This window comes from Aspergillus melleus (assembly GCF_016097325.1).
Source record: "Aspergillus melleus strain CBS 546.65 chromosome Unknown contig7, whole genome shotgun sequence".
Classification (NCBI taxonomy): Eukaryota; Fungi; Ascomycota; class Eurotiomycetes; order Eurotiales; family Aspergillaceae; genus Aspergillus; species Aspergillus melleus.
The window spans coordinates 2,188,854-2,210,653 of NW_025763376.1; the positions used below are offsets into that span (position 1 = coordinate 2,188,854).

General features: G+C 50.9%; 12 protein-coding genes across 12 annotated transcripts; 6 read left to right on the top strand and 6 right to left on the bottom strand.

Moving 5' to 3' along the window:
- Positions 1–475: 475 nt before the first annotated feature.
- On the bottom strand, positions 476–1,303 carry LDX57_011691 (uncharacterized protein; the record flags this gene model as incomplete). The annotated part of the gene is made up of 1 exon (XM_046093434.1): positions 476–1,303. The coding sequence occupies one exon, from the start codon at positions 1,301–1,303 to the stop codon at positions 476–478; it is 828 nt and encodes a 275-aa protein (XP_045949412.1).
- A 975-nt stretch (positions 1,304–2,278) lies between these two features.
- Positions 2,279–4,900, bottom strand: PAT1 (deadenylation-dependent mRNA-decapping factor PAT1; the record flags this gene model as incomplete). The annotated part of the gene is made up of 3 exons (XM_046093435.1): positions 2,279–2,402; positions 2,454–4,649; positions 4,758–4,900. The coding sequence occupies 3 exons, from the start codon at positions 4,898–4,900 to the stop codon at positions 2,279–2,281; spliced, it is 2,463 nt and encodes an 820-aa protein (XP_045949413.1).
- Positions 4,901–5,424: 524 nt separating this feature from the next.
- LDX57_011693 (uncharacterized protein) lies at positions 5,425–5,781 on the bottom strand (the record flags this gene model as incomplete). The annotated part of the gene is made up of 1 exon (XM_046093436.1): positions 5,425–5,781. One exon carries the CDS (start codon positions 5,779–5,781, stop codon positions 5,425–5,427), a length of 357 nt encoding a protein of 118 aa, XP_045949414.1.
- A 1,740-nt stretch (positions 5,782–7,521) lies between these two features.
- KRE2 (glycosyltransferase family 15 protein) lies at positions 7,522–8,920 on the top strand (the record flags this gene model as incomplete). Its single annotated transcript, XM_046093437.1, has 4 exons — positions 7,522–7,569; positions 7,641–8,444; positions 8,504–8,792; positions 8,856–8,920. The coding sequence occupies 4 exons, from the start codon at positions 7,522–7,524 to the stop codon at positions 8,918–8,920; spliced, it is 1,206 nt and encodes a 401-aa protein (XP_045949415.1).
- A 720-nt stretch (positions 8,921–9,640) lies between these two features.
- On the bottom strand, positions 9,641–10,454 carry LDX57_011695 (mitochondrial 37S ribosomal protein uS12m; the record flags this gene model as incomplete). Its single annotated transcript, XM_046093438.1, has 3 exons — positions 9,641–9,706; positions 9,799–9,899; positions 10,037–10,454. 3 exons carry the CDS (start codon positions 10,452–10,454, stop codon positions 9,641–9,643), a joined length of 585 nt encoding a protein of 194 aa, XP_045949416.1.
- A 383-nt stretch (positions 10,455–10,837) lies between these two features.
- LDX57_011696 (proteasome maturation protein) lies at positions 10,838–11,646 on the top strand (the record flags this gene model as incomplete). The annotated part of the gene is made up of 3 exons (XM_046093439.1): positions 10,838–10,840; positions 10,968–11,409; positions 11,582–11,646. The coding sequence occupies 3 exons, from the start codon at positions 10,838–10,840 to the stop codon at positions 11,644–11,646; spliced, it is 510 nt and encodes a 169-aa protein (XP_045949417.1).
- A 1,266-nt stretch (positions 11,647–12,912) lies between these two features.
- On the bottom strand, positions 12,913–13,864 carry LDX57_011697 (uncharacterized protein; the record flags this gene model as incomplete). The annotated part of the gene is made up of 3 exons (XM_046093440.1): positions 12,913–13,070; positions 13,137–13,220; positions 13,279–13,864. 3 exons carry the CDS (start codon positions 13,862–13,864, stop codon positions 12,913–12,915), a joined length of 828 nt encoding a protein of 275 aa, XP_045949418.1.
- Positions 13,865–15,991: 2,127 nt separating this feature from the next.
- On the top strand, positions 15,992–16,267 carry LDX57_011698 (uncharacterized protein; the record flags this gene model as incomplete). The annotated part of the gene is made up of 1 exon (XM_046093441.1): positions 15,992–16,267. One exon carries the CDS (start codon positions 15,992–15,994, stop codon positions 16,265–16,267), a length of 276 nt encoding a protein of 91 aa, XP_045949419.1.
- Positions 16,268–16,318: 51 nt separating this feature from the next.
- On the top strand, positions 16,319–17,440 carry LDX57_011699 (uncharacterized protein; the record flags this gene model as incomplete). Its single annotated transcript, XM_046093442.1, has 2 exons — positions 16,319–17,203; positions 17,273–17,440. 2 exons carry the CDS (start codon positions 16,319–16,321, stop codon positions 17,438–17,440), a joined length of 1,053 nt encoding a protein of 350 aa, XP_045949420.1.
- A 1,177-nt stretch (positions 17,441–18,617) lies between these two features.
- Positions 18,618–19,121, top strand: LDX57_011700 (uncharacterized protein; the record flags this gene model as incomplete). The annotated part of the gene is made up of 1 exon (XM_046093443.1): positions 18,618–19,121. One exon carries the CDS (start codon positions 18,618–18,620, stop codon positions 19,119–19,121), a length of 504 nt encoding a protein of 167 aa, XP_045949421.1.
- Positions 19,122–19,236: 115 nt separating this feature from the next.
- On the top strand, positions 19,237–20,022 carry LDX57_011701 (uncharacterized protein; the record flags this gene model as incomplete). Its single annotated transcript, XM_046093444.1, has 1 exon — positions 19,237–20,022. The coding sequence occupies one exon, from the start codon at positions 19,237–19,239 to the stop codon at positions 20,020–20,022; it is 786 nt and encodes a 261-aa protein (XP_045949422.1).
- Positions 20,023–20,621: 599 nt separating this feature from the next.
- LDX57_011702 (uncharacterized protein) lies at positions 20,622–21,624 on the bottom strand (the record flags this gene model as incomplete). Its single annotated transcript, XM_046093445.1, has 3 exons — positions 20,622–20,795; positions 20,891–21,128; positions 21,203–21,624. 3 exons carry the CDS (start codon positions 21,622–21,624, stop codon positions 20,622–20,624), a joined length of 834 nt encoding a protein of 277 aa, XP_045949423.1.
- Positions 21,625–21,800: the final 176 nt, after the last annotated feature.

A 21,800-nucleotide genomic window follows, 5' to 3' on the forward strand; every position in this document is an offset into this window, starting at 1 on the left:
CACTGAATACATGAAACTAGAGTAGCGATAGTAATCGGAATTACCTAGCGTATGATCCGTGGATAAACCTATACTATAGATACACATAACAATTGAGAATTGAGATGTAGAAGAACTATAGTTCGTCCAATCGCAGAAACACACTTTCCTTCTCTTGTGGTCGTGCCGATAATGTTACAAATGGGTATTACACGCTAACAAAAACAATGAGTATAGCAAAAACCAAAGAGAAGTGGAAACAAGAATATAATGAGGGGAAAATAGGATAGAAAAACAGATGTAAGAAAATGCAGAAGACGCATAAGGGTAATTAGACGCTATGCAAGGATGAAAAAAAGTAAAAACTTCAAACAAAAATAGTATATAATCCAAAATACCAAAAGAGAAGTAATAAGAAAAGGATGCAAAAAAGCAAATAAACAAAGTCGCAACCAAAAGCCGAGAGTATAAATAATAACAAACAACGAGCAAACGTCTATAGTTCGTGCAAGAGGACACCGACTCCCACAGATGATGGCAATGCGCCATTGGGAGCGTGCCCATAATGAACCAGGTTCAGCGTGACATTCCCATACCCGATCGGGTAATCCATGTCTTTGAACTTGCGAGTTCTGAACAGGTATTGAGTAGCCTCGATCGCATCGTTGAACACATCCTCGGGATGTATGGACTCTGTCTCAACGGTCAGGCCCACTCTCACCATACCCTGGGGCGGTTTGCCCGCGGGGTTGGCATACTCGCGCTTCTCGCTGCGCACAATCAGCGCCCCCCATGCGCAGTACAGTAGTTCCTGCGTGTCGTTTAGGTTCTTGCACAAGCTCTTCTTGAAATCAACGTACAGGTTGATTTTGAGCTCGTTGCCAGGGTCCAGCATCAGCCCGGCGCTCTCTAGCTGCCGGCGCCGATGTAGGCTTTGAAGCTCGCGATCAGCCTCCGGGGCCTGATTGTCTGCGCAAGTCTTCGCATTAGACGGCTTCATGATGAGCCGCTCGAGGGTGGCTGGATCAGGAGCGACGTATTTCTCGTCCTTCATGGCGTTGGCCACATTGGATACGATCTTAGGCTTCTTCCGGGGCCTGATCCGAACAGGCCCTTTGTTCTTGCGCTCTTCGTAGAGAGCGCGCTGGAAGGCCTTGTGTTGCTCAATGAGCCGGAGCCGTCGCGTCAACGAGCTGGTGTACTTGTAGCTCGTCTTCTCGGGCGGCCCCGGCGTGAAGTCCGTGTAGGGGGAGTAGGAGAACTCCGAGCCCCCCGAGCTCTCTGGACTGGCCATTGTGAAAAAGTCTGAGTCAGTCTCTGACATCTTGATTCTGAGTGTGTGTATGATTTCACTTTGCCTGGTGGCTTTTTCGGTGTAGAGTCAGCTCAGGGATTGGGGGTCAGGAGTAGCTTACTGGATCTTGCAAAATAAGAAAGATTTGGTAGTTACTAGCTGCATTGACCTCCGTTTGTAGAGTTGTTCGTGGGTGATGGAGAGAAGAGGTACTTCTGGTGTGCATTTACGCCAGGGTATTTATAGCCTGATCCCTGGAGTATATACCGGAAGATGCCGTCTTCAGGGGATGGCATCTTTGTTGAGCTGATTTTTTTGTCCGACATGGCATCATAGGGCAGCTTCCGGTAGTTTGTGGTCAGGCGGATGGCTTTCCCTCTGATCATGTGAATGCTTTGTTATATCCTTTATTCATAAGATTTTTGCTACTCTATCATCCGGTCTGAGGAGCGGAGATACTCTGGTGAATATGGGATTCCCCACTAAGTGATGGTTAGACCTGGCTCAATGATGTACAGTACCACAAGATGTACAAGTTCGTTTGAATGATGAATGAAAGCTAGAGATTAAACAAGGGTTTGAATAAACATAACGTAAATAACATTCAGGTTGATATCCCCGTGTCACGGAGTATCCTTTTCTGGATGTGTCCGGTACGCGATGGGGTCACGTGATATTGTAACATGGTTGCTTCAAAGTCATCAACCTTCGGCATATTGTCATCTCTTCCAGGCCTTTAAATCTCAAATCATAACAGAGTGGCCACTTCGCTCTCTCAAACTTTCTGACTAGTGCCTCTTTTTCAGAACTCATGCGGAAATTTCCTGCAAATGCAAAGGTCACTAAACCTTCAAAACTCATACCTCCCTAAGGAGCTGGTCTAGACATCACCCGACTAGATGCGTGGAATCCGGCAGCCTCAGGGCAAAAATAATGAGGCTGGAACCTGTCGGGTCCCTCAAATGACCAGAAGCTGACTGTAGGACAATGTAAACCTGTTCGCTTCTAACCAAGCAGTTCAACGTCAAGGCCGATAGCACGCATGAACAGGTTGACGTTTCCAAGTCGCTGAGCACCCATATCCACGGGGAGTGTCTTGCTGTATGTCACAGTCTCCATCACACGGTCCCTAAAAGGTGGTCAGTACAGTTTTTCAAACGAGTGCTAGTGTTTCACTTACTTCACAGCAATGACCAAGCGCTGCTGCTGGTCTGGACTAGCTCCAATACCAACAGCAGCCAAGAACTGCCAAACATACATGTCATCGCCGGTATTGATCGATCCGGGGAAGATATCGCCAAAAGTCGGCTCCAAAGTGTCGAATAGCACATTAAACTTCTCCACCCACTGCTGCCAGTCCCGTTCCGAAGCCTGTCCGGCTTCCTTGACAATCTCTGCTCGGCTGAGTAGCATCGTGAGAATGCCCAGTCCAATACGGGTTCTAGCAACCAGGTGCACATGCGTCTGCGCGATGACAAGTCCCAAGAGTCCAATGATGATGTTGAAGGGGGCCTCATTGACGTAGCCGAGCAGGCTAGGCATAACGGCCTGGGAGAAGAGGTCAATAGCCTCCCGAACGGCCAAGGAAGGCTGCGTCTCGCCGGGCACAGGCTGTGCGCGCTGAACAACATCCAAGGTATCTAGATGGACAACAATCATGGTGAGGATCGTAACTCTCTGCTCCTGATCGATATGTCGGAAGATACGCGGGATGGCCTTCTTGCCCTTGGGGTACGAAAGGAAAGCGATGAAGGGATGAGGGGTATTGGTGTTGGGGACAATAGGCTCCATGACCTTGAGCTGTTGCCACAGCTTTTGGTTCAGCGAGCGGACCTTCTGCCGCCATTCTAGGTGCTCTTGGATAGCTTCAGGGTCATTCTCATCCGGCGGGGGCGGCATTGTGCGCTCCATGTCCTCCAACTCCATCAGTGTGCTGTAGACGCCCTCAATGTTGGTGAGAATAGACTTTCGGTCACTGACACTCAGATCGGTGTGAGGCTTCTTGGTCACCTTTGCTCCATCGGAACTCTCCGGGCGCTTGAGGTTGAGCATGGGTTTCGGCGTCTTGGCATTACTGAAGGAAATCTTGCCCAAACTTCCCTCAATAATTAGCTGCTTATTTTTCGGCTTGGCCTTGGCAGCCTCGACTGCACGCTGCACCTGCTGCTGCATCCTTTGCATGTGGTTGTCCGCGCTCTGGGCTTGTCTCCTGGATCCATGGCCACCTAGACGGTTTCCTGTCTGGAGAAGGTAGGTTTGCGCAAAATGGCCGAGAGGCTGGTGAGGATGCTGTCGGGGAGCACCACGGATCTGGCTGTAGACTTGGTAGTAGAAATCCTCTGCCAAGATAGCTTCCGAATCCGAGTCGGCAACGTTTCCAGCCGCGGCCACCAACTGCTGCAGCTGAATCCGGGTGATAAAGTTCTTGTCTTGTGGCGTCATCAAGCCGTTGCCCCGAGATAGAAGGAAGATCTTATGATTGCGTTTGGCGCGTTTGGCATCTTCCATCAAATAAGCTATCCGTTGCTCTTCCGTCAGATGCATCAATTGTTGGGGGTTGGTAATCAGAGGCAGGGAGTTGTTAGCAGCTCCACGAGCAGCCTGGGAAGGCATTTGCTGCTGTTGAGGTCGCTGTCCCCGCGGAGGGATCGCTTGGCGCTGGGGAGGCGGAGGGGCCCCCATGTGCTGAGGGGGAATGTTCGCATTTTGTAGAAGATGTAAGGGAATGTTCGGCGCGTGTCCTGGAAGAGGGAACGGTTCCGGAACCATGGCGGGGTGATGCATGAGTTGCGCTGGCGGGATACCCTTGGCAAATTGCGCTTGGATGAACTCCGGGGGCAGGTGGGGAAATCCTTCGGGGACGCCAGGCATATGCTGAAGCTGCTGCAGAGGATGAGATGGCTCAGGCATCGATTGCGGCAGCGATACGGGCAGTTGAGCGGGCATGGAAGGATGACGCAGCTGCGCCTCGACCTCTTCCAGGCTCATCATCTTCTTGGCTTGTTGAGGAATTGGGCCCGCAGGTTCCGGCTTCTTCTGCACGCCCCAGACACTGGATTTGGCCTGCAGGTCAGGAATGTAGCCGGGGTCGTTGTATTTCTCATATCCCGTACGTTTCGGCTGCTGAACTGCATCGCTCGTCGGAGGAATATCGGCAGGCTGCCCTGATACTGGGGCCGGGGGAGGCATTTGAAGGTTGTAGCGGACCTGTTCCTCGCCGATGACATCCGCGACCAAAGCAGTCTTCCCAAAGAAGTCGAAGTCCTTGCCAACGGCGCCGGGTTCGGGGCCCCCGCCAAAGGTATCGTCGTTGAAGGCATCCTGATCGTCGTCGAGGCGATCACCTAGACCGTCGTACGTATCCTCAAAATCGATGCTGCAAGACCGATTGCCGTGAATTAGTCAATTGGATCTTGTGTTCCTAGTTGGTGCCAATCAAGTACAATCTTGATCGTCGTGCTAGAAGATGGCCAGGTGCACTTACGCATCATCGTCTTCGTCCTGAAGCCCTTGAGCTCTTGCGCGAGCGACTTCGGCAAACGGGTCAGGGGTATCGAAAATACCCCTCTGCTCGCCCGGAGGAGGACGATCCCTCGGGAGGGTGGTATCGAAGCCGAAGAAAGACATCTTCGGGAGGGGAAGGGTGGATAGGAGAGGGGTGGAAGGTGGAGGAGGGGAGGGCGAGAATTAGCAGCGCATAATTGGTAGTGCGGGATGAAGTTGGCCTGCCACTTGGTTGGGTCTGATATCACCCGCTTAGGATTAGCCGCCGGGCGCCCAACCGGGTTAGCGCGGTGTAGCGGGCTATGTTTATGCCTGAGGCACCAATCGGTGTTTTCATTTAGTGCCTGAGGCATCGACATGAGGATGCATTCCCTTGGATGTATTTCGATCTGTAGGTCTTGGATTCAGGTTACTCACTAATCACAATATCTAAATAGTTTATGTTATTACTAGCGAGTCGTGGGCGTTTCCACATTCTGTAGAAGGGTGAAGAGGCCTGTTCAATCTATATGACCTGGCTCTATATAGTAAAAATTGAATACTACACTGCGAACAGCGAATGGATAATAATGAGCGAGCAATGATGTCCAAAAATTATACTCACTCAAATCGACGGCAAGCAGAGGAAGTGTAGCAACTAACCGGAACTAGTTATTATAGCTGCCTTCTTCGTCTTCTTCTTCTTCTTCTTCCTCTTCCTCCTCCTCCTCTTCTTCCTCTTCTCCATCTTCTTTATCCAAGTTAGTAACTCCCCGAAGAGCTGCAATACGGTGCAGAATCCATTGCAGTTGTAGCAACTCGAGCGACGGCAAAGGAAAGTTTGTAGGATCCGATGTCTCGAGTTTAAAGACCGTTCCACTTGTAATTATCTCCCCCGTCGAGGGATTTTCCAACATCCCTCCAAAGTGGCTCGAGTTGTGGCGGGGTTCAAGGGAAGGCCGACGGTTGATAGAAACGTGCTCTTCAGTGTAAGGAGCAGGCATCCAAAAGAACTGCACAATCATGATATCTGATACCTTTCCGATGGGTCTCAGTGCACACGCTGCCTGCTCCCATAAACAACGCGCTGGCAAGGTCATGAGCAAAGTATTGGGCATAGTCTCTATCCATTCAGGTCCTGGGACAGCAAGCTTCCATGCTGTGACTTTTTCCTCCGTAAAAAGAAGATCGAGAGTTTTCCAAAAGTATTTGGCTTCTTCTGTGTCCTCTAAAGAACAGGGGTAAATATGGCATGTATCGAGCAAGTCGCGGCTTTTCGTGATAACGCAACTGCCTCGATCCCGTACAAGACAGCATTCCCGACAATGGGTTTTACAGGCATGCTGATTGTAATCAGTTTTTGGAGAAGGACATTCTTCGGATTCAGAGCGGGATCGTTCCTTTTGTGGACTTTGGTTCTTAGAAAGCCCTATGTACAGTAAGTGAGTTAGCCGCCCCCTTTTCGCAAAGGACCAAGTATCAACTGACAGGACTTAATTATATTATCCAAGGGATAGTGGAAGAGCATAAGAAGTCTCGCGAAATTTTGTACCATCTCTTTGTACGAGTTTTCCGATGACTCGACTAACCCTCGAAGCTTCTGAACATCGGCGAACCACAGAAATAACCATGAGGTTACTGGGATTCTATTTACTCTAAGACAGCTACCGATTTTCGCGATCAGTGTGGCTCTCTCAGGGTCACCCAGTTCTTCCGAGGCAGACATCATCAGAGAGACGAAAGGGCAGGGACCTTGTAGATGTGGCAGATTGAGAGAGATAAAGGTATCAAAGAAGCTAACAGATGCCAGAGCTCAAGGCGAATTTGGATCAAGAAAGAGAATAAGAGAAGAGAACTCCGAGCCTAGATCTAGATTGAAATCTAAATTTAATCACTATGAGTAAGAACTCCGTCAGACTATCATCACAACGGAGACTTTCTCCGCCGAAGTGCCCTCTCCTTCACTTATTGAGCGAAATGCAGTAAGGATGTTCATGTAGTATTAGTAGTATTCAACGTCCAGCCAAGGAGCGATAATGGTCCTCTTTGTTTACTTCCTATTGAGGTACTCTGTACATAAGGTCTGATGACGAAGTAAGAAGTATACAATCTCCGTTCAGGCGACTATATGATTATGTAATACTGAGAGCCTGAGACACGGTGACGGCCAGCCTTAAAAGATGCTAATCTCCCTCAGGGTGCCACTAATTCGAATTAATTACTATGGAAATACCCACCACTTCCACCAGTCTGGCTGAAACCCGCGCCCGTCGTACGTGGCCAGGCCAATAACGACCCATCCGCCCATTTCGTCTTACTCGACGTTAATTCTATTCTTGTCCGGCTTCTTTTTTGCCTTCGCCGCTTTTCTTTTCCTTTTCCTTTCCCCTGTTCTTCTGTCTCTCTTTCATCCATCCCTCCACCTCCATCGTTTTCCATCAGATGTAACTGGGGACTGCCACGGCCGATTTATGACCGGATTCCTCCCCTACGCCCCTAAATTCGTGCATTGACTGCATAACAATCATCTTCCGTCGCTGTTGTCCGCGCCATCTGGCATACTTGTCGGATCGTCCGTGTGGGTAGAGCCTCTCTCCACATTTCTATAAAACCGGTCGGAGATCTTAGTCGACACTCGACCTGCTCCTTGCCTCCCTCCTGTCGCTCGTTTCACACGTCTCCAATTATTCAACCCCTCCGACTTCCAGCTAGGCATCCGAATTCCGGCTCCCCGGACTTGACAGTCTTGGGCAGTTCTCTACACAATGTCGTCCGGACCAAGGTACATGAGGTACCTGCTATTGGCAGCCGTGGTAAGTTGGCCAGCCAAAATCTATCGGTCAAGGACTTCTTGTTGCTGACACGATGCGCTTGTTTACGTTAGGGAGTGGCATTTTTCTTCTTCATCTCGAGAAGCGCGATTCCCATCCCCGAAAACATCGGCGCCAAATTGACACCTCACACCAACAAGGATGACTCCGTATCATCCAATATCTCCCCTCCCAGCGAGAACCCCGTCAAGCAACCCTCCGACCAGGCCTCCGGAAGCGCTGGCGCTCCTGCGGCCAACCGCGTGAATGCGACGTTCGTCACCCTGGCGCGTAACTCCGACGTGTGGGACATCGCCAAATCTATCCGACAAGTCGAGGATCGGTTCAACCGGAACTACAACTACGACTGGGTGTTCCTGAACGACAAGGAATTCGACGACAAGTTCAAGAAAATCACCACGGCGCTGGTGTCCGGCAACACGCATTACGGCGTCATCCCGAACGAGCACTGGTCGTACCCCGAATGGATCGATCAGGAGAAGGCAAAGGACGTCCGGAAGCAGATGGGCGAGAAGAAGATCATCTACGGAGACTCGGAGAGTTATCGCCACATGTGCCGTTACGAGTCAGGCTTCTTCTTCCGTCATCCGTTGATGATGAACTATGAGTACTACTGGCGCGTGGAGCCCAGCATCGAACTCTACTGCGATATCGCGTTTGATCCGTTCCGCTTCATGAAGGAGAACAACAAGAAGTATAGCTTCGTGCTCAGTCTTTACGAATACTACGATACCATTCCTACTCTGTGGGACAGCGTTAAGAAGTTCATGGGTAACCACCCCGAGCACATCGTTGATGGAAACTCGATGGACTTCTTGAGTGACGATGGTGGAAAGACCTACAACAAGTGCCACTTTGTAAGCACCCTCATTTACTCCATATCACATGGTTCCGGCCTAGCTAATAACGGCAACAGTGGTCGAACTTCGAAGTCGGAAGCTTGGAATGGCTGCGCTCCAAGGAATACATCGACTACTTTGAGTCTCTTGACCGGGACGGTGGCTTCTTCTACGAACGATGGGGTGACGCGCCGGTGCATTCCATCGCCGCCGGACTTCTTCTAAAGAAGGAAGAAATCCACTTCTTCAACGAGATTGCCTACTACCACATCCCCTTTACTCACTGCCCAACGGGCGAGCAGCTCCGAATGGATCTCAAGTGCCACTGCAACCCCAAGGACAACTTTGATTGGAAGGGTTACTCCTGTAAGTCACCGTAACACCTTACTTGACCGTTTTAGTTCGATTGTCACTGACTCGGTTACACAGGCACGTCGCGGTTCTTCCAGGTCAACGACATGACTAAACCCGCAGGATACGAAGATGAGAGTTGACTAGCCGTCGTCGGGAAGGTCATCCTGGCGGTTCTCATCGTCGGTATCATCATCCTCATTATTAGCGGTAATCTTCGCGCTCGAGTATTCCGTGGGGGAAGACGCGTCTCCGCGGAAGTGATCTCGAAATCGAAGACTTTCTTGAAACGATAAGTGACATCTATCATGTTATGTTACCTGTCGGACTTTTTGTCAATTTTATTTCGTATAAAATCTGGGCGTTCATGTATCATGTTTTATTATTGGAGTTTTCTTTCCCTCCTTTTACTTTTCTCTGTTCTTCGACAGCTCGTTTGCCCGCTTTTATTCGACATGCACAGTATATCCGGGGCAAGCAATCTGGCTATATCCACTTAAGCAGCTACTCTAGTACTGCATTTATTGTCATGTGATGTGATGCGATTGATCGGGGAAGAAAGACGGAAGCAAGCAAGCAAGCAAAGAAAACCATCCGCAAAGAAATGCTTCATAAATGTACATAGGCGTTTTCTGATAACGACAACAATCCGTTTGGACAAAAACCAACATAGAGATATGATAAATAGTACAAGGCAAGGAACAAACAAGAATCTCTCATCCAACAACATACAGCGCCTGTCTTCGTCTCCTTACTTCATACCTTAGTCTTCTTAACCTAGGCACGGTACAGACGGACTGAAAGACCAGGCCCATCAGTAATTAGGCAGCACCGGTGTAACCACAATCCCGACCCTAGCCAATCTAATCGCTCTTGGGCTTCTTGGTGCCGTATTTCGATCGACTCGTCAAACGGTTGGAAACACCACCCTGTCACAAAGACGGTCAGATACATATTCTGGCTGGCAGGATGCGCCTCTTCATAAAGAGATAGAGAGTAGAGAAATATAGACGAGACATACCAGATCCATAGCACCTCGGACGCAGTGATATTTCACACCGGGACAATCCTGGGCACGACCACCGCGGACAAGAACGACACTGTGCTGCTGGACGTTGTGGCCTAGAGACATTCGAAAAAAAAAGGCCATATTAGGTACCAGTCAAGAAATAAAGCATAGAGCATCTAAGAACCCGAATGTATTGCCATAGGAGAAGAAGCATATGCATGAAAAGAGAGGGTAGATATAGACAACTCACCCTGACCCGGAATATAAGCCGTAATAACCTTCCCATTACTCAACCGAACTCTTGCGGTCTTTCGCTCCCCCGAGTTCGGCTTCTTCGGCTTCGTAATACCAGTCTTTAGACACACACCCTTCATCTCTGGCCGATCCTTCAGCGCCGGGGACCGCGAGCGGCGCGCCCGCTGCGCGCTCCGGCAGCCGCGCCGCACCTGGTTATACGTCGTCTGGCGGAGAGGGGAGGTCGAGAATTGGCGGAAGCCGGGGGTCGCGGCGGCGGCGATGGCGGAGGGCGTGCGGAGGACGGGTTGGAAGCGCGGGAGGAGCGGCGAGCAGGTCGGCGTGGTGGTTTTTCTGGGGAAGGGGATGGCGGAGGGACGCTGGACTAGAGTCCGTAGCGTGCGGAGCGTGAGGGAGGAGATGAGCGATGGCATGGTTGTTTTGGGCCTCAAGGATTGGGCCTCAGGGGACGGAGGGTTGTGGTATTGGAGGATTGGGTGGATGGGTGAAGCGCTGATCGGGGGAATTTGCGATAGATATCATGTGACCTGGAGTGGCGGAGATGGTCGCTGTGCGGCGCCGGAGGAGGAGGAGCTGGCTGGACGCGCTGGCCGAAGTTGCCTGGCGGAGCTGATGACTACGCAGGTTATCGGCGGCGGTCGATGTCAGAGCTTCCTTTCCACCTTCGGCTTCATCTTCCCTCTAGCTTGACCTTTCTTGCTGAACGTCTTCCTGTCCTTCCTGTCCTTGGGAAATTGGTTACTTCTACGATACACCGTTTTGTTCAATACCCATTAGATTTACTACCACCGCCAACATGGTATGTCATCCCCATCCATTAACCCATCTTAACTACCTACCTATCTACCTCATTTACCATCTACCTCCCATCAACCATCCATCCAACGCCAATCCAACCTCCCTTTCTAACTGACACAAAAACACAGTCCCTCCGCATCGCACCCCCCGCCAACCACCCCACCTCAACAACCAACACCTCCACCCGCCAACAGATCCCCATCTGCCTCCCCCGACCATCCAAAGGCGCCCCCTCGGCCCCGGGCCTCCCCGACACCCTCCGCGAGAAGATCACCCAGCCGGCGCCCTCAGGCCCCCCGTCGTCGCAGACCGGCGTCCCGGCGTCCTCGCACCCCCTGGAAGCCCGGCTGCACGCCTGGCGCCAGACCCAGGACAGCATGAAAATGGAGACGCTGCGTCGGGCCTACGGCATCGCGGAGCCGGTGCGTCGCGGCATGGAGCTGAAGTTAGTGCGCGATGGCACGTTCCGGCCTGCTGTGCTGGGTGGTGCTAGGGCGGGGAATCTGCATGAGGACATTCTGGTCTTGGGTGGTCGGGATGCGGAGATTGGTTGGGAGGATGTTTTTCAGGGTGTGTTCCCCCCCATTCTCTTTCTTTCCTGTTTCCTTTGCGTTTGCCTCGCCGTTTCTCAGGGGGGGCCTCTATGTCTGTCATGCGAGGTTCTCCTTGGGATTTTGGGTTCTATGGCAATGGGATAATGACAAATGACATTAGAATCGATACTAACTAACGACTTCAATAGGCGACGAATTCAAAGAACCCCCTACGTTCCACGACGAGATGGAGAAGAGACTGCGGATGGACTAGATTCGAGACCCTTCTCTCCTTCCTTTTCTGTTACCTTTATTCTGCGTCCGTTCGTCTACTTCCAATATGATGTCCATTGTTCATACGGATTCGCCGTTAGATTCCATCTAGGCGTGGTTGTAACATGATTCTGATTTTATCAGGGTTCTTCCTTTCTCTCTCCCTCTCTTTCTTTCGTACGTATTATAGGGAGTTGATAACCTTAGGTACCTGGGTCCAAGCAGGGGGAGGGTGTTGACGTAAATAAAGTAGGCAAGCAACTAGCTGACCAGGGCCCTACTAGGTAGTGCCTAATTTGGATAGTGGAGGTGAACAGGGAAAATAGACGGTTTGTGGTTACACAAGAATTTGTCAGTCGAAGGGATGACGTTTACAGTAGTTATGATTTCTTCCCGTAGGCTTTTTGTGTTTGGATTACTGCTGAAGGAAATAAAGAAAAGTTGTTTGTACACGCCAGCTCCTTCATTGATAGATAAACAAGAAGCGCCAGAAGAGACTATATACGTGCACACAATCAATGCGCAGGTGTTGCACCACATCAGTTGGTGAGGTAGGTACTGGGTCCAAACCCGCCTGGAGATTGGGCCGAGCTAGAAGAAGTCCCGGTGGAACGAGTCATACATACTGCCAAATTTTGACTCCTGAATGACCAAAAGGAAAGAAAAAGAAAGAGACAAGGAAAGTGTGGGGATAACCGAACAACGAACAAATGAAAGGTCAGGTCATATTTGTCAATCGGATAGCAAAGCCAGAGATGCTACAGTAAATAAGCAAAGGTAACGACTCCGACCAATCCAATGAAATTAGCAAAAAAAATTTGAAATAGAAAAGGGGGTATATAATGAACCGGGAGGCGGGAATGAGAAGCGTCAAGCTGCTCAATTGGTAATGCAGGGCCGTACACGGGGGCCGTTCAAATAAATTCCGGATGGAAAGATGTCGCAGATGTCTCGGCAGTGAAGGAATAAATGCCAATTTCCAAAAACGCCGTCCAGCTGACCAGCCAGATATTCTGCATCGAAGCTATCAGACAATGATAGTCTTTGCCCAAGCAACTCGAGGATAGAAGAATAGAGAACGAGCAAGATGGGCGAGATAAGATGGGACTTGGGGGTTGTTCTTTAGGCCCAGTGATGTAAGCCAGCCAACCAGCCTGCAGTACATTGCTGCGGCCATGGCGAGGGGACAAAGAACTGTCGATCAACGATATTCTGATGACCGGGGGCCCCCAAACCTTCCAGGTATACGGGTACAAAGGGTACCAGCTTATTGAATGACACAACGGCAACCGGGGCTCCGTTGACTGCCCTCTCGGTCGCGCGGATATTGTCCCTTGGTTCCCTTGGTGTCTTCGTCCTCGATAACCTCTGGAGGCTTGACGGTCATATGGACAACATTGGGAGCGTCGTGGTTGAATTTGGAATCTAATCCGCAGGTCAGCCTCAGGCCATTTTCTGCGAAAATCGCGAGCAGTGAACCGTAGTACATACCAGACAGGGGTGCTTTGTCGTCGAGGAGTTTTCCGAACGAAATTAATCGGATCGAGGTGGGCGAAGCCGGTCGCGGTTCCCATTCTGAATGATCATGCGTCAGTACAAGCGGGGCGATACATCCGGCAAGGGGAATGAATACCTGGTCGCCATCCCTTCCAGATGAGCTCCTTCAGGGTGTAGACGCTCATGGCGAAGGGATCGTTGTTTTCCACATTGACGGACTGTTTGCGAAGGTATTTTCCATCGATCTTGAACGGATGCCGGGCCCCGGTTATCAACAGGAGTGTGATCAACAACGACGGACCCGAATCTTCGTCTTCCTTCGCCGAGGTTTCGGAGACCGGCGACGTTGACTCGTGAGCGACTTCGGGGGTTTTGGGTTCGTTTGACTCCTCGGCAGGAGCTTGGGTGGTCGGGGGAGCTTGGGTTGTCGGGGGAGCATTCAGTTCGCTGAGAGCATTCGGTTCGCTGACTTGGGGAGAAGCGACCGGTTCCACGCTCTCGTTGCCGGCAGCAGGTTTCACATCCGTCGCGTCAGTTATCGTGTTGTCGTGAGGAGCGGTCTCGGACTGGACATGGACAGGAGGGTTCGGGTCCTGGGCGGGTTCTGATGAGAACGGGGCGAGCGGAGGTAGTTGGGGAGGCAAATCCAGCGAGAGGGTGGGCGCAGATGCTCCATCATTTTTGGTATTGTCATCCGGCAGCGGATGGTCGTTGGGAGCCATGACGGATGAGAATGTCGTTCGAAACGAGGGGAGGCAAATTCCACCACAGGGTTGAAGTTGGTCGTAATAACGAAGGAGTGGGAGATTAATAGGGGGGCGGGATCGGTCGCTGAGAGGCGGGAGTTGATGTTCCAAGTGCACCCGACTGATGAAGATAATGATGACGAGATGATCGACGAGGGGAGGGAGGGGGAAGGGAAGGACAAAAGAACGTTAAATGCGAAGCAAGCTAGAAAGAGGAGAAGGGGGAGCGAGAGAGAGAGAGAGAGGGACAGGGAGAGGGAGAGGAGGATGTGAAACGATCCGCGGCTAAAGGAAAGGAGGTCTGCTCGTCGGTGGTCCAAGCAGAAAGCAGACTCCTTAATTGGGGGAGAGGTGGTTCTACTGTCCTTGGAGGTACACAGTCGAGAGGAAGGGCGAGAACAATTGAAAGAATGGACAACAATGAAAGCAAGAAAGAGAAAGTCAGCCAGTTAGTCTTCCAAGTCTTACTGAAGGACAAGAAAGAGGAGAAAGACGAGGCAAAGACGCTCATCCGGTTGGCTCGACGGTCCGGAGGTGGGCCTTTGCCGAACGGGTACCGCGCAGGTCTCTTTGCGTAGCGTTCATCGCTGAATGGTACCACGGGGGTACTTTCACTTGCACTTGCACTATGCCTCTGTCGGAGTCCTCTGTACTTCTGTCCTTTACTAGGTCCCCTCCAGTACGAGTCAAGTCATGGAAGATCTTCCGGTGCAATAGCGACCGGTCAGACGACATAGGATCATCACTAGCTCAGGTTACGTGAGGGCGAACTGTCGATCCGGCCATCATGCGGAGATGCTGCAGTTGCTCGCTGCTTTCCTCGTTATCCCGACCTGTCAGTCCACGGGGATTTCTTTGAAGAACGGTGTATGGACATTGGACAGATCAGAGGATATAGATAGCTTCGGGGAGAGCCGTCCTTGGTGAGACATGGAGTTTTCTAGTATATATTCTCTCATATATTCAAATATCATATTATGTAAATCAATCCTCACTCCGATAAGGCAGTTGAGCTAAAAAAAGGAAGAGCTTCTAGACTTTGGCGGTGGCGAAAAACTGCATGTCTCGAAGGTCTCCCTTATCGCTCGTCCAGTAAGTATATTAATAGTAATTGGTTATTGCTGATGTATCCCTGAAAATCAACCTGATCAAACAAGAGTCATCTGAAAACATCATCATTTGAAAAATTAATTAATTAAAATGATAGAGCATCAAGTGGTGTGATGTGGTGCGGTCATTCATCCCTTTATCTCGGAGAGACGAAGAACAAGCAACAAAAAGGCGCACGTTAGCGCCATACCGCCAGTCCAGCTCTTTTCCAAGGAAACCAAGGATGTTCAGGAACTCGGCACTTAGTCCCATCGACTACGCTGGACGCTGTCAATCGCAATTCCAGTTTCTGTACACCGGAGGCATGCCCTACCGGCCCCATCGTTCAGGAGAAAAGCGTGCATCGCCTGATCTTCCCGACTGGTCTTGTTGTTGGGACGAGGAATGTTCGCTGGCAAGTCTGACCATCCAGAGGCACATTGGCACATTCTCCGTCCGTTGATCGTCACCATCAGAGCTTCCTCGACCGGATTGTTTGGAACGAGGACAGCAACGTGCATGTTTTCACCGTGACATCATCTCCTTCTTGGGCACGCCCTTGCAGCCGACCAGACTCTACCATGGGTTTGGAGACGAACAAAAAAAAAAAAAAAAAAAAAAAAACAAATCCCGTTCAGTAGAACGAGGATAAAGAGAGCTGGCAATGTCCCACTCCAACGAGTGTCTCAAGAAGGAAAAGAATTACCTCAAGCTAAGTTGGGCTACGATCGTGGCAATGACCTAGAGTGAGAAAAAATTTTTTTTTCTTTTTTTTCGAGTCAAGTGAGCCAACTAGCACACGAATTAGCGCTGTCACGCAACTTAGGGCCGATCTATATTGAGCGTCCCCAATCTAGAACGCGTTCTGGTGCGAAAATCGTCCTTCGATAACGGCTTGGGTTATCCGGGTCATCTGCCCTGGAGCCTTCATCACCCATCCCTGAGAGATATTTATTTACCATGTTCCCCTACGTCTCCTGAAGTCAAGTTCATCTCACCACACATTCAGAAAGGATGTTGCAACATTCATTGCGAGACACTGCGCGATCGCTGGCGGGCGGTCGTCGCAGTGCCGCCGATACGGGTCTCGACATTGTTAGTATGGAACCCGCCCTATTCATCCCACCCTGCGCGAACAAACCGGCGGTTTTCCGAGGAAGCTGTATCGTGAACGTGCATGAGAAATTGCCCGTGAAGAGGTTGACGGTGAACCTCCGTGGTACCTCCAATGTGAAATGGTCCTACGGTATGTACACACGTGATGCGACGCCTGGGAGTATACCTGGCTGACACTTGTCCTGCTCAGGCCGCCATGAAATGAGAACCTTCACAGACTGCAAAATGGTTGTCCTAGGCCCTGAGAGTTCGGACCAGGCAGGCAAGATGCAGAAGGCTGCATGCGTGGAATCGCCCGACTGCGACCGCGAAAGTTGTTCTGCAAGCCAAGAGAACGGCCGACTTTGGGACGCACTCCAGAAGCGGCTTCCTTCTAAGGGCACTCGCAAAGCCGGTGGCTCGAAATACGAGCTACTATCGCCTGGAACTTATGAATACGGCTTTGAGATGGTGCTGCCGCCCAAGCTACCGGAATCTATCTGCGTGCGCGGCAGCAATGTTCAGTACAACGTTGAGGCATGCCTCGAGCTTCCGGGGCGCTTCAGTCACCCCATTACGCAAAACATGCCGATAGCGGCCGTTCATTGCCCGGAAGACGATTTCTTGGAGGATGCCGAACCGGTCTACATTTCGCGTAATTGGCGACACCTACTTCATTGCGAGGTTACCTTGTCAAGGAGAGGCGCTGCGCTTGGCGATCAATTGCCCGTTGTCGTATCCCTCGAGCAGCTGGGCAATGCGAAACTACAAGGATTAAAGATCTACCTTTCGGAGAACACGCAGTATCTGCAGCGAAACGGGTTGGAATCCTGTCTGGGCCCTTTCAAGAGGGTTCTCCTTCACGAAGCGGCGGGCGACTCTCTGTCCTTGACATCGTCATCTCAGCCCGACGCTCAGGGTGAGTCTACGGAATCAAGCAGCGAGAGCACACCCGAGGATGATCTGGGATCGGATGCGACCGAGAAACCCGGAGTCGCCGAGGAGGCAAAGTTGGAGATCAATTTGTCGTTGCCCAAGGCCATCGCTTTGACGAAGCCCGAATCCGATGGGAAGCTCAACATGCACTTTGACACCAAATACCAAAATGTCCAAGTTAGCCACTGGCTTGAGGTAAGTACCCACGCCGACACCATTTTTCTTCCGGCGCTCCGGGACTAACGATGGCTCCTGAATCAATAGTTCGAATTCACCTGGTCTCGACACGGTTCGTCCGGACCGACTGACGTCGTGAAGATGGCTCGAGCTCCGTTCGTCCTTCGATCGTGTTACGCTCAGCCGGCCAATGCCTCGCTCCCCGCCTACGATTCCGAATCTGAGGGCACCCCAAGTTACGTGGACGCCGTGTAACTTCCGACAGTCGAAAGCCGCTGGGTAACCCCAATGTCAATCTTACATAAGGTCAGGCGAAGCTTTTGCCAACCATCCGACTGCATCCTGCTGTGGACGAGCGGATTGGTGCGACGAGCCAAAAGCGACCTCGAACACATTGACATTGCTGCGGAAAGAGTTACCCACCGAGCTAGGATATACTAAAGAATCTTATTCAAGAAATGGAGAACTTTCTCCACCCCCTTCAAAAGTCGCGTCGACTTTTCGGGACCAATGTGGTTGCCGCAAAATGTGGGTATCTTCACTGCGAACCGGCCGCTGACTCGGCGCCGTTACATCATGTACTTGGGCTAATGATCTTCTCTCTTCAGAACCCCGTGCAGCAACGCATCATGCACGCATCATCGCACTGGAATTTGCGTCAGAATCGTGCTCCCTTACTGAGCTATAGCTGGATCGCATCGTTGATCTGCTCACCGACCCAATCAAGGGATTAGGGCGTGATGTCAAGCCGGAAGGAACCGTGGGTTGGACAAACTGTATCTGTATAGATGGTAGAGGATCTCAGAGTCAGTCATCTGGGAAAATGACAGAAAGTATATCGCCTCGATTTATTACTGCATGCGGCACGTAGCGTTCACTCTCCCTCGGGATCTCGTGGCGCAATGTTTCCCGAACTCTTCTAGAGTGTTTTCCGACCTTCTTGGATTTTATACCCCGAACCTCTCCATCTTTCATCCCCATCTTATTTTACCCCGGCTTCACTTTTCCCCTTCGTACTCGCTGTCACCACGGAAATTTTATACAAGCTGTCTCGTATACTTAGCACAAAATGGCGCCGCCCACCTATGCGGGATTGTCAGGCAAGAAACTGAGCTGGACAGTTTCTACCATCGCGACAATGGGTTTCCTACTCTTTGGATATGACCGTAAGTCCTTAATGCCTGTCACTACCCCTTGAATGTCTCGCTCACCGTTCTTCCAGAGGGAGTCATGTCCGGGATCATTTCCGATCCCGCTTTCAATGACATGTTCACAGCGACTAAAGGAGACAACACAATGCAGGCTACCGTGACTGCTGTCTACGAAGTTGGTCAGTATAACAACTCCCCGGGCATTGCTCGTGCAGACGAGCTGAGATCACCTCTCTATAGGTTGTTTATTCGGAGCCATTGTCGCGCTATGCTTCGGTGAAATGCTAGGCCGCCGCTGGATGGTGATTATCGGCGCAACGATCATGATCGTCGGCGTCATCATTCAGGTATCTGCCATGCCCGCGTCGCTGCCTCTCCTGCAATTCATCTTCGGTCGAGTCATCACCGGCATTGGCAACGGCATGAATACGTCGACTATCCCTACGTACCAAGCGGAGTGTTCCAAAACGCATAATCGTGGTCTCTTGATTTGCATTGAGGGCGGCACTATCGCTATCGGCACGATGATCGCTTATTGGATTGACTACGGCGCCCACTTTGGTCCTCAGGATTTGGTCTGGCGGTTCCCGATTGCGTTTCAGGTTGTCTTTGGGTTTATTATCATCGTGGGAATGTGGTATCTTCCTGAATCGCCTCGGTATCTCATTGGACATGGTAAGGTGGATGAAGGCCAACGAGTTCTGGCTGCGTTGGCTGGGACTGAAATCGATCACCCACACACTCAATTGGAAAAGAACCTGGTTCTGGACTCCGTTCGAGCGTAAGCACTTCCCAGACAACCGCAACAACTCCACAAAACTAACCCATCTCAGCTCCGGCAACACCGAATCCAAATTCAGCGATCTCCTCACCGGCGGCCCCTCGCAGCATCTCCGACGCATGCTGGTCGGCTCCTCCTCTCAAATGTTCCAACAAATCTCCGGCTGCAACGCCGTGATCTACTACCTGCCCGTCCTGCTGGAACAATCCATCGGGCAATCGCACAACTTCGCCCTCCTCATCGGCGGCATCAACATGATCTGCTACGCCATCTTCGCCACCTTCTCGTGGTTCTTCATCGAGAAGATCGGTCGCCGCAAGCTCTTCCTGGGGGGCAGCTACGGCCAATGCGCCGCGATGGTCATCGTCTTCGGGTGTCTGATCCCAGGCGATTCGCAGACCGCAAAGGGCGCCGTCTTCGGTTTCTTCATGTATATGTGTTTCTTCGGCGCGACGTGGCTGCCCTTGCCGTGGCTTTATCCGGCCGAGTTATCCCCGCTGAAGACTCGGTCTAAGGCCAACGCCATCTCTACATGTAATAACTGGCTCTTCAACTTCACCGTGGTCATGATCACCCCCGTCATGGTGGACCATATCGGCTGGGGCACGTACCTATTCTTCGCGGCGTGGAACGCCGTCTTCATCCCGATTATCTGGCTCTTCTATCCGGAAACAGCGGGTCGGAGTCTCGAAGAGATCGATCTGATTTTCGCAAAGGGGTATGTGGAGAAGATGAGCTACGTGCGGGCTGCGAAGGAGTTGCCGAAGTTGTCGGATGAGGAGATCGAGAGTAAGGCGGCGGAGTATGGGATTTTGGATAATAGTGAGAAGGTCGAGGAGCGGGTTATTGAGAATGATCCGGCTGCGTCGGCGGGACGGGCGTCGTATTTGCCGACGCAGTTGTGAGTGGATATTTTGTTTGTCGATAGATAGACAAAGTTAATATACTTGAAGAGGGAGTTTCCTGTTGGTTCGCCGTTCTATGATAATTTTGGGGGGTGGGTTATTCGGTTTGTTGCTTATGCTCAGAGATGCGATATATCTAATTAAACATCACTTTCATTGTCCAAACTATATATACATGTTAAATCCCCGGATAGCACCCAGTTTACTCTACTTTCTGCTCCAGATATAATAGAAAAAGTGTGGCCTCACCCATGTAACCTAGGAAGGCAAAACTTCTGGCGTGGTACCAGATAGTATTGAACACATATCTCCAGAAGGCTTATCTAGGCCCTCGTACAGGCGTGGATTTAGCGTAGGAAGTAATCACGATGTTCGCAATGTTATTTCATGTATCGCCCACTGCTTAGCTCAGGGGGTTCGCGATCACTGACTGATATACGTATGTATCTCGAAAATCCGGAGTACGAGTTTCTTCAATCTACTACACGAGCATCGGATATCTTAAGCGAAAGCCATAGTATTAAGATAGATAGTAGAAAAGGTAAACCCGAATCGAATGTGAGCACTATTTAACAGGAGAAAACGGCCTCAATCCAGTTTCAGTCCTCCTTGATAGTCGAGCCTACAGGACGGCTCACCTCATACCTGGCAAAAAGACGCACGGGTGCAGCTTCATCCCCTTGGGATTCTACCTCAAAGCTCATAAGCGGAGAATACTGAACCACTATGTTCTTGCTCTCGCCATCGTAGTGGGCCTGTAGAATCCTGCCGTGCTTTGGGCCGAGATAGGACAGAACGAGAACCGATCATCAGATTAGCATTTTAATATGATATAGCCAAGCTCGAGGGGGTTAGAGCGGCAACTCACTGGCATGATAGAATGGAAGATGTAATCTCGGCGCTTGTACCGGAACTGGAGCACTTTTAAAATGGCCTGAAGTTCTCCAATCGCAAGAGCCTGGTCCGTTCCGTCCAAATCGTGGAACATGCAAACCACTATGTGAGGGTAGTCAGGACTCCCATATTCTTCCCCGGACTCCCAGTACCAGGGCCCTGACGTCTGCTCCAGCTCCAGATCATCTCGTGGGTCTCGTCGATCGCGATCGCTAGAGATTAAAGATGAGAAATCAGTATCCAATAATCAAAACACAGGATGGGAAAGATCGTCCCCAAAACGTACGCGTGAACACGTTGCAAGGAAGCAAAATAATCCAGCCCCCAGGGGTACTTATCCGGAACCAGATAAAGGCCCTCGCGGGGTTCTATAACAAGGCCCTGAACCTGTTCAAACAACCCTCGAGTCACTTCCAGTGTACTCTCTTCTTGAGGCGTGAAATGTTCGCCTGCCATCGAGCCCAGGCCATTATCTGCCAACGGATACTCGTCGATGATAGATGCCACGAGGGGTTTGAAGAAGCACGGTGAAAAGTCCAACTCATCTTCGAGATCAATTTGCCTCGGTCGGAACCCAAGATTTTGAAGCTCAGGAGTTGGGAACAATCCCTTTTTCAGGGCTTCTACATCCTGGAGCATCTGACCCAGATGCTTGAGGATATCTGCGCGGTGGGACTGCAGGTCGTTATACAAAGTCAATGTGGCCATGGTGTTCGCGGACAGAGAGTTGGTGGGGGTGGGAGTCCTAGTGTGGAGGTTGGTAAAGTGAGGAGTTGTGAGTCGAATCCAAGATAAGTTTTAGCTCTTCATCCAGGCTTTTGTCATTTTGACCTTATCGCGTGTCATGATGGCTGTACCGTGGTGCATTGTTTGCCTGAGGCTCG